Below are 8,815 nucleotides of genomic sequence, written 5' to 3' on the forward strand. Positions count from 1 at the left end.
CGGGGGTCCCCGCGCTGAGCCCCAGCAGCCTCCGGGGCTTCTTTGATGGGTTTTCATCCGTGTTTGGGCGTAGCAGGACGCAGCCGTGCTGGCACCGACTCCGTACCCGTGTAGTTATTGGGATTGGCATGGGCTGAGATGAAGCGCAGTCCCTGGGAGGTCTCCATCTCGTTCTGCACGTGAGTGAGTCTCTGCGGCGTCACTGGTCCCTGCGGGGGTCCCGTCCCCTTGGTGTGGTCCCATCCCTGAGGCACAGTCCATTCTTCATGGTGTGGTCCCTGCTCCATAGCACGATCCCTTTGCCATGGTGTGATTCCCTCCCAACCGCCCCCTCCCCTTCCCAAAGCCCCATCAATTCCCTATGACCCTTTCCCTGGGACCCCATCCCTTCCCCACCATCCCATCTCCTCCCCACAGCCCCAGGCCATTTAAATAGGTTAAACTACACCGACACAGATTCCTTTTTTTTATGTGTTTTTTGGGTTTGTTTTGGTTATTTTTTTTAATTATTTTTTTTTTGCTTCGGTTTCTCGTCGTCAATAAAAACGCCATCGTTGCCAAGGCCAGGAGGGGCGGCCACCGGCCGCGCCAGCCCCCACAGCTCCTTCTCCACGCTGCCACAAGGTCGGGGACACTGGGGAACGGGACGGGGAGGGGACAAGGGACCGCTGAACCCGCCTGGTGCCCACTGGATGCTTGACGCCTATGTACAGGGTGGAGCCACCGGCGTCGGCCCCCGTGTCTGCCCTGCCTGGGAGGCTCCAAACCCGCTCGTCCTTTCCCCTGGCCTCGCCCGGGGTCTTTGCTCAGCACCTGGGGGTGTCCCCGGGGGTGTCCCTGCCACTGCTCAGTTTGTGTACACCTGAGTCCCGATCACACGCATTATCTCCTTCTGGATTTTGGGGTCCTGAGTATTGATATTGGCGTCTCCCACTTGGCCGTCTTCGTACCTGGAAGGGGAGAAGGAGGGGTGAGGGGGTGTCCCATGGGTGTCCCACGGGTGCCGGTGAGGTGGGTGCAGCCCAGGACTCACACAAAGAAGAAGCGGGTGCAGACGTGGTCCGAGACGGGGCAGACCCAGATGTTGCCATGTTTCTGCAGGTCCTTGGAGGTGATGACTGCCGGGGGAAGGGGCTGTTGGACGGGGGGGGACAGAGGTCCCCGCTGGGCGCAGCCCATGGTGGGGACCCTCCCTCCTCCCTCCTCCCCCCACCCGGTGAGCCAGGGATGTGGGTGCCGCCTGTCCCCCCCCTCGCGTTGTCGTGTGTCGTGTCCCCCCCCCGACATGTCCCCGCACCTTCGCAAAGCGCGATGCAGTTCAGGTTGCGGCTCTGGAGGAAGCGGGACTGGATGGAGCGGGTCTGCAGGGAGAGCAGCCGGCGTTACCCTCCCTGGCCGGGCTCGGCACACCCCGTCCCCAGCACCCATGGGTGCCATGTCCCCATCCTCCCACGGTGTCCCCCGGCCCGTCACCTGGGGGATGGTGTTCATTCGGTTGTACCTCTGCACCAGCTCGTCCTTCGAAGGCATCCGGTGCTGCCCTTTCCCCATCCCTGAGGAGAAGCGAGGCAGCGGCCGTCAATCCCGGGCAAGGAGCACCCCCGGGGTGACACATGCCACAGACGGGGACAGCCACACTGGGTGCTCCCGCCCTGCGGCCAAACCCTGGGAACCCCCCAAAAGTGGGCACAGCAGCTTTTGGAGCCTCAAAAACGTTGGGATTTTAATTCCCCAGCTCATTGGAAAGCCCCAACCTGGCTGGGAAGAGGTCGGTGCAGGCGGGAAGGATGCGGGATACTGCCCACTCCCACGCGGCTCCTCCGGCCGGCACGATGCCGAACATCCCCGGGGCCCATGCGGGGAGTGGGGATGGGAGCGCAGGCAGGACTGGGCAGCGCAGGCAGCCTCTTACCTGAGTATCCAAAGGAAATACTGGAGATGGGGCTCAGATAGATGCCCTTGCCATAGGCTGCTCCATGCAGCTTGCAGGAAAACACCAGGGTGAGCGATGCGGGGTCACCCCGACAGCTTGGGCACGGTGGCGGAGGCAGCCCGGCCTCTGCAGGCAGCGCATCTCCAGCTGCCTGCATCCCTCCCTGCCTGCCTGCCTGCCCCGGGGAGGGGTTGTCGGGCACGGGGGAGCGTTACCTGCAGTTTGGTGTAGGAAGCGTTGACCAGTCCGTTGCGGAGGATGGAGTGCCAGTTCTCAATGTGAGAGCCGCTGGAAAAAGCCAGCCCCACGTCAGCCTGCCCCACGGCGCCCGCGTGGGGGGGCTCCCGCCCCCCACCCCCCGCAACTCACTGGAAAGCAAAGGTGCTGCCGTAGAGTTTCTTGGCAGTGCGGAACCGGGCTTCCTTGGCTGGGGGGCTGCTGAGCAGGAGGAACTGATGGGAGGTGTGCATGAACTTCAGCTGCTACCAGGGGAAAGGGAAGAGCAAAGGCAGAGCCAGCAGGGAGAGAGGACAGACAGACAGACAGAGATCATGCACGGCAGCCTGGTCCCATGCCCATCCCGGCCCTGCTTTGGCCCTCCCGAGCTTGCCAGGAGGGCCCGTGGCATTCCCCCGTCTCTCGTCCCCTGTCCCACAGCCCATGACAAATATCCTCCATCCTATATCCCATATGCTGCCTCCCATATCTCACAGGCTGCAGACCCCATCCCAAAGGCTGCATCCTACATCCCAGACCCTTACATCACCCGCCCTGTGCCCTTACATCCCTCATCCTGCATCCTGCATCCTCCATCCCACAGCCTGCACCCCATACCCTATGTCCCACATCCCTTATCCTACATCCCACATCCCACACCCTACGTCCCACATTGCATATCCTACATCCTGCATCCCATATCCCATGTCCCAACCCCACATCCTTCATCCCACAATCCCATACCCTGCGTCCTGCTTCCCATACCCTACATCCCGCATCCTATAGCCTGCACCCTGTATCCCATTATCCTCCATCCCGCATCCCATATCCTCCATCCCGCATCCCATATCCTCCATCCCACATACTGCATCCTACACTCCCCATCCCACCTCCTGTACACTCCATCCCACATTCCATACTCTCCATCCTACACGCTGCACCCGCACCCCACCGGAAGGCCGGCCAGGCCCCTTACCCTGCTGAGGGGCAGCTTGACGATGTGGGATCTGTTGCTGGAGATTATCCTTGGGAAGAGGAAGAGGAAGAGGAGAAGGAGGAGGAGGAAGAAGGTCAGGCAGGGCAGTCCCACGCTCCCCTGGGAGTGGGGCTGAGCTGGAAGCTGTGCCAGAACCTGCCCCAAAGGCTGGTGGATGGTGGTGACCCCCCCCAGGAGAAAGGGGCCAAGAGGGTCATGCCGGGGGTGTCCGGCTGCCCCCCACCCTATCCCCTATCCCGGGGGATGTGGAGCAACAGGGATGGAGGTGGGGCAGCAGGATGGGGCAACAGCACCCTCGGCCTTACCACTGCAGGAGGGGATGGGCCAGGGGGTCCAGCTTGTCCATCTGCTTCTTGATCTCCAGGTAGGACCCCTGGCAGAGGCAAGAGGGGGTGCGGGTGTGTCCCCCAGCACCCACCCAACCGTGGGTGGATGGAGATTGGCACCAAAACGCCACCCCCAGCAAAAGATCCCGCACCGAGGGGATCTCACACGGGGCCACGGGTGGCGTGGGGCCATGGGTGGCGTGGGGCCACGCCGGCGTACCTGGGTCATCTCCCGGATGGACATCACACTGTCCAGGGCTTTCTGCAGCCGCTCATAGTTCTTCTTCTACACATGGGGCAGGAGAGAGGTGGCCATCAGAGGGGTCCTCGGGGCTCCCCCTGGCCCAATCACCCCTGGCATGGGGGAGCGTTGCCCCCTTGGCACTTACCTTGGGGTTGAAGGCAAGCGTTTTGGGGTCGTTGGGGTCCACCACAGAAGGATAAGGCTCGAAGATGATGCTTTTGCGAGGGGACTCCAGGGCGGCACGGCACATGGCCACCAGCAGGTCCACCACCTTGGGGACAGAGCGTGGGGTGAAGGGACAGCACCCTGACCCTGTCCCTTCGGGGGACAGTGACGGCGTGGTCACCTGCCGCATGCACCCCTACCTCAGCGCCCGTGGCCACCTCCTCCGCCGCGCCGGACATGACGCCCAGGGTGTAGAAGGAGAAGACGCAGAGCTCCCGGGTGCACACTGCTGGCTGCGGAGAGGACAGGAGCCACGGGGAGGGTTGGAGATGGTGACACGGCGTCACAGACCGTGCCTGCCCAGTCCCCGTTGCCGCACCTTGAGCATGGAGCCATTCTGGAAGACGTGCTGCTCATCGCACACCACGCAGTACTCGTTGAGCGTTGGGATCCGCTGCTCCGCGTACTTCATGATCTGAGGGGGAGGATGGTGGCAGTCAGCCCCCGCAGTGGCGATGGCGCTCGGGAGGATGCTCCGGGCAGTGGGATGGGGCTGAGCGGGATGCGGGACACTCACCTGGACAAGGAAGCCGTACTCCAGCGTAGGGACGTTCTTGCAGTGGCCGCCGACCTGCGACGGAGCCAGAGCGGAGCCAGCTGCGTTATCCCCTTTCCCCTACACACCCCCACCTCCACACGGCACCGGCAGCCCCCAAAACGCCCCCCTGGCACAGCGGGATCCCCGACATGCCAAGGCCCTCCTGGGGACGCAGCCACAGCGGGGACGTTGCACCAAGATGGAGGGTGAAACCCCGCAGGACCCCACAGCCGGCATCCCAGCTCACCCACGAGCACCCAAGGGTGCTGGGGACAAGGCGCAGGGGAGAAACCCCGCGGGGGCTCCCCCCAACCCAAGGAGGTCCCACCACCCCACAACAAGTGATCCGACCCCGGAACAGCCCCCAGGAATCCAGGAAGGGAAAGGAAAGGAAAGCAAACCCCGAGGCGGGGAGGCACCCACCAGGATGTTGAAGGGGGCGACACCTGCCTGGGTGCTGGAGGGGGGGTAGCCGAAAACCTCCACCTTGGGGTTCTTCACCGTACAGGAGATGGAGCGGTTCATCAGGCGGTTGACACGAGCCTCGGGGATGCCCAGCTTGCCCTTCAGCACCGAATCTTGGATGACGGGGAAGCTGGGAGACCTGCAGGCACAGAATCCCCTTGAGCTCCCCGGTTTGTCACCGTCCCCTACTCCTCCATCACCCGGAGCCGAATTCACCCTTCGGCTGTTTTTTGGGAGCAACCTCCACTTCCTTGGGTTCTGGTAGGGAGCAGCAGCGTCTGAGGGGCGAGTGGGGAAACTGAGGCATGGTGCCAGGTCCCCAGCCACCCAGGGTGAGGGGACAGAGGGTTGGTCCCTTGGGGACACTGTCGGGGTCTTACTTGGGGATGGGGGAGAAGATGCTGAGGCCAGCACGAAACTTCTTGATGGTACCGCTCGTCTTGAACCAACTGTGCCGCTTCTCCTGCTGGGTCTTCAGGAAATCGTTGCTGAGATGTTTCCATTGCTGGGACGTGAACATGCCCAGGATCCTGGCAGAGAGGTGGCATGGGTGCCCGAGCGGGGTGCCAGCACCCGTGGGTGCTTCAGTGCCCACTGAGCCTTGTGCTTGGGTGGTCCGTGCCACCCAGCTCCTCCTCTTCCCCACCCAAAGCTAGTGGTAAGCCCGTCACAGGGCTGTGTGGCAGATAAAAGATGGTGGCGTGGCTACATGTGGTACCTGGCCGCTTTTGGGGCAAAACAGTGACCCCGTGGAGCACCCCACCCACCTCCCTTGGGTGCCCACCGCGTTTTGGCTCTTACTTCTTCAGCTGCAGACCCAGCCCAAAGCCCTCCTTGTTGGACGGCTGGAAAACCTCGATGGACGGTTCTGCGGGGAGAGAGAGGAGGACAAGCTGTCGGTGCCACCGCTGTGCCAGTCCCGAGGGCACACGAGGATACCGTGTCCTGCCCGTCCCCGCTCACCAGGGCCATCGAGGTACTGGGAGAGGGAGAAGCGCAGGCGGAGGACGATGGGCTCCGTCCGCAGCACCTTCCACGCCGTCGCCACCTCCTCCTGCAGAAGGACAGCCACGATTTGGCACAGCCATGGGGAACCCCAGCCGGAGAGGGAAATTTGGGGGGCCCCCGGGGCGTGTGTCCCAGCCCTCCCCACGCCAACGCTGTGGGGGACGCCTTGGGAACTCACATCGAGGAAACTGATGTTCACGTGGAGGTCGATGTCCACGTCGTCAATGGTCCCGTACTCCCTGTGAAGACACGCGGCACCACGGCGGGGGAACAGGGTGAGAACAGCACAGTGCCGGAACCGCTGTCCGGTGCCCACCGTGCCGGGGTAGGCATGCTTGCGGGGCGGTGACAGGCACGTGTGGCTCCCCACGTATCAAGTCTGTGCACCCCTGAGACCAGGATGGCACGGGGAGAGTGCCGGGATCATGGATGGGTGCCCAGGGATGCCATTGCTGGCTGCCTGGGGATGGCATAGTTGGGTGCCCGGGGATGGCACGGCCGGGTCCAGGGGCTGGTGGGCAGCGGGTGCACCCACCTGACAGCCACGGCATTCTCGCTGTAGATCTCCTTCACGGCCTCGATGTCGGCGTCCAGCTGCGGGTGACGGTACAGGTCGGCGGCGCAGGTCCCCTGTGGCACAGGACCCCACAGCACCATCAGACCCAGAGCCCTCCCACAGCCCTGCACTCGGAATCGGGCTCAGGTTGGGGTCCCCGAGCCCCCCGTGGCACCCAGCACCCACGGCGCTTACCTGGACGCCGTAGAGGAACTCCTCGGACTCATTGTCCCCGTCGGAGTCATCGTCCGTCCAGTACTGGCCCTTGAGGTCCTGGGGGGCAGAGGGTTGGGGGGCAGCAGATTAGGGGGGGCAGAAGGTTGGGGGGCAGCGGGGATGGGGGGAGAGGAGATGGGGGGGAGCACTGGGGGGAGCAGGTTATGAGGCAGAGGGTTAGGGGGAGAGGGGATGGGGGTAGAGGTTTGGGGGGTGGATTGCGGGGAGTGAGTTGGGGGAGCAGATTAAGGGGGAGTGAATCGGGGGGAGCAGTCTGGGAGGGAGCAGGTTGGGGGGAGCACATAGGGGAGCAGCAAGTTGGGGGAGCAGGTTGTGGGGAACAATTTGGGGGGAGCGGTTTGGGGGGGCAGTGGGATAGGGGAGCAGGATGGGGGCATTAGGATGGGGGGCAGCAGGTCGGGGGGAGTGGGATGGGGGCAGTGGGATGGGGGAAGCAATGTGAGGAGCAGCAGGGTGGGGGGAAGCGGGTTGGGGGGAGCGGGATGGGGGCAGTGGGATGGGGGGAGCAATTTGAGGAGCAGCAGGGTGGGGGGAGCAACATGGGGGCAGTGGGACGGGAGCGGTTTTGGGGGGGGGAGCAGGATGGTGGTAGCGGGTGGGGGGCAGCGGGATGGGGACAGCGGGCGGGGGCCGCGCACGGAGCGGCCGGAGGGGCCCCGGCCGATGGCGATGGGGGGTCCTCCCCCGCCGTCCCCGTCCCCCTCCCGTGCTGGGGGACACGGGGGGACACGGGGGGGACACGGGGGGGATGCCGGGGCTCGGTCCCCCCCTCCCGCCCCGAGCAGGCCCCATTCCCACCGCCCTCCCCGGCCCCCCCCCGGGCCCTGGGGCCCGTTCCCTCCACCGTGGCCGTGGCAGTGGGGTGTCCCCGTCCCCTCGTGTGTCCCCCCTCACCATCTCAGTGGCGGCTGGCTGGGCCTGCCACCGCCTCCATGCTGCCGGGCGGGCGGGCGGCCATCGGGCCTTGACGTCAGGCCCCACCGCGGGCCCGGGCGCCACCGCCGTCACCCAGCAACGCTGCTGCTGACGTCACCCGTGGGGACCCCCAGTTCCCCCCCACCCCGGTACCCCCGACCCCCCCCCCCCCCGGTACCCCCCAGGAGGGCAGCGGGGGTCCCCGGGATGGGGGACCCATGGGGCTGGTGGGGGTCCCCAGTGTCCCCAGTGCAGGGTCCCTGTGGCCCCAATTCAGGGTCCCCACAGTCGCCAGCACAAGGTCCTCCGTGGGGCGGCCATGTTGGGCCCCCCCACGGCCCGGTACGCGTGTCCCCAGGACAGAGTCCCCGAGGCTCAGGGTCCCCCATGGCCCTGGCGCAGGGCGGTCATCGTGGGTCCCCGCATGGCCGGCACGGCGTCCCCACGGCCCAGGATGGGGTCCCCAGTGTCCCCAGTACAGGGTCCCCAGTATCCCCAGCTCAGGGTCTCCATGGTCCCAGCACAGGGTGGCCATCGCAGGTCCCCGCACGGCGGGCACGGTGTCCCCACAGCCCAGCACAGGGTCCGCGTGGCAGGTCCACCCGTCGATGGCGTGTCCCCCATGTCACCACGGTCCCGGTGCGGAGCAGCCATGATGGGTCCCCAACGTCCCCAGGGTCCTGGGACAGGGTCCCGAACATCTCCAGCACGGGGGCCCCAGCCCAGGGTCCCCGTGGACCTGGCACAGGGCGCCCACGTTGGGTCCCCGCGCAGCTGGCACGGTGTCCCCAGGGTCCCATCACGGGGACCCCAGCACAGTCCCCGACATCCCCAGCCTGGCGTCCCCAGTGTCCCCAACACGGTGTCCCCAGTGTCCCACTGCAGAGCATCCACGTTGGGCGCCCAATGTCCCCAGCCCAGGGTCCCCCACTGTCCCTGGGGGGGGGTGTGTGTGTGTCAATTAAAGGCTCAAGTCCCTCCACCACCACGCCAAAAAGCCCAGCGCCGCTGCCCACCCCGGCGAGAGGGACCCCGACCCCTGCCCTTGGGGTCCACCAGCGCCCCGCAGCGAGTGGGGCTGGTAGGGGTTGTGGGTGGCGCGGCTCCTTTAAGAGCGGCGGGGACGAGGCGCGGCGCCTTTAAGAGCGGCGGGGC

At 65.5% G+C, this 8,815-nt stretch overlaps 1 protein-coding gene across 7 annotated transcripts; it reads right to left on the reverse strand.

The window, feature by feature from the left end:
- Nucleotides 1-457: 457 nt before the first annotated feature.
- PARP6 (poly(ADP-ribose) polymerase family member 6) lies at nucleotides 458-8,283 on the reverse strand. 7 transcript variants are annotated; one of them, XM_075045721.1, is made up of 22 exons: nucleotides 7,640-8,277; nucleotides 6,704-6,781; nucleotides 6,488-6,582; nucleotides 6,131-6,191; nucleotides 5,908-5,998; nucleotides 5,746-5,812; nucleotides 5,325-5,474; nucleotides 4,903-5,083; nucleotides 4,459-4,512; nucleotides 4,261-4,356; nucleotides 4,082-4,174; nucleotides 3,862-3,987; nucleotides 3,693-3,758; nucleotides 3,452-3,519; nucleotides 3,126-3,174; nucleotides 2,303-2,412; nucleotides 2,149-2,221; nucleotides 1,913-1,982; nucleotides 1,474-1,553; nucleotides 1,298-1,361; nucleotides 1,034-1,118; nucleotides 603-950 (listed from the first exon to the last, which is right to left on the reverse strand). In XM_075045721.1, exons 1-22 carry the CDS (start codon nucleotides 7,640-7,642, stop codon nucleotides 848-850), a joined length of 1,863 nt encoding a protein of 620 aa, XP_074901822.1. In that variant the 5' UTR covers nucleotides 7,643-8,277; the 3' UTR covers nucleotides 603-847. The 7 variants fall into 7 exon arrangements, 5 of the variants coding, with proteins under 5 accessions (XP_074901826.1, XP_074901822.1, XP_074901825.1 ...); XM_075045724.1 differs by having other exon boundaries at nucleotides 4,930-5,083; nucleotides 7,640-8,276; XM_075045722.1 differs by having other exon boundaries at nucleotides 2,303-2,415; nucleotides 4,930-5,083; nucleotides 7,640-8,276.
- Between the last annotated feature and the right edge of the window lie 532 nt (nucleotides 8,284-8,815).

This window comes from Buteo buteo, chromosome 13 (genome assembly GCF_964188355.1).
Source record: "Buteo buteo chromosome 13, bButBut1.hap1.1, whole genome shotgun sequence".
NCBI classification, from domain to species: domain Eukaryota; kingdom Metazoa; phylum Chordata; class Aves; order Accipitriformes; family Accipitridae; genus Buteo; species Buteo buteo.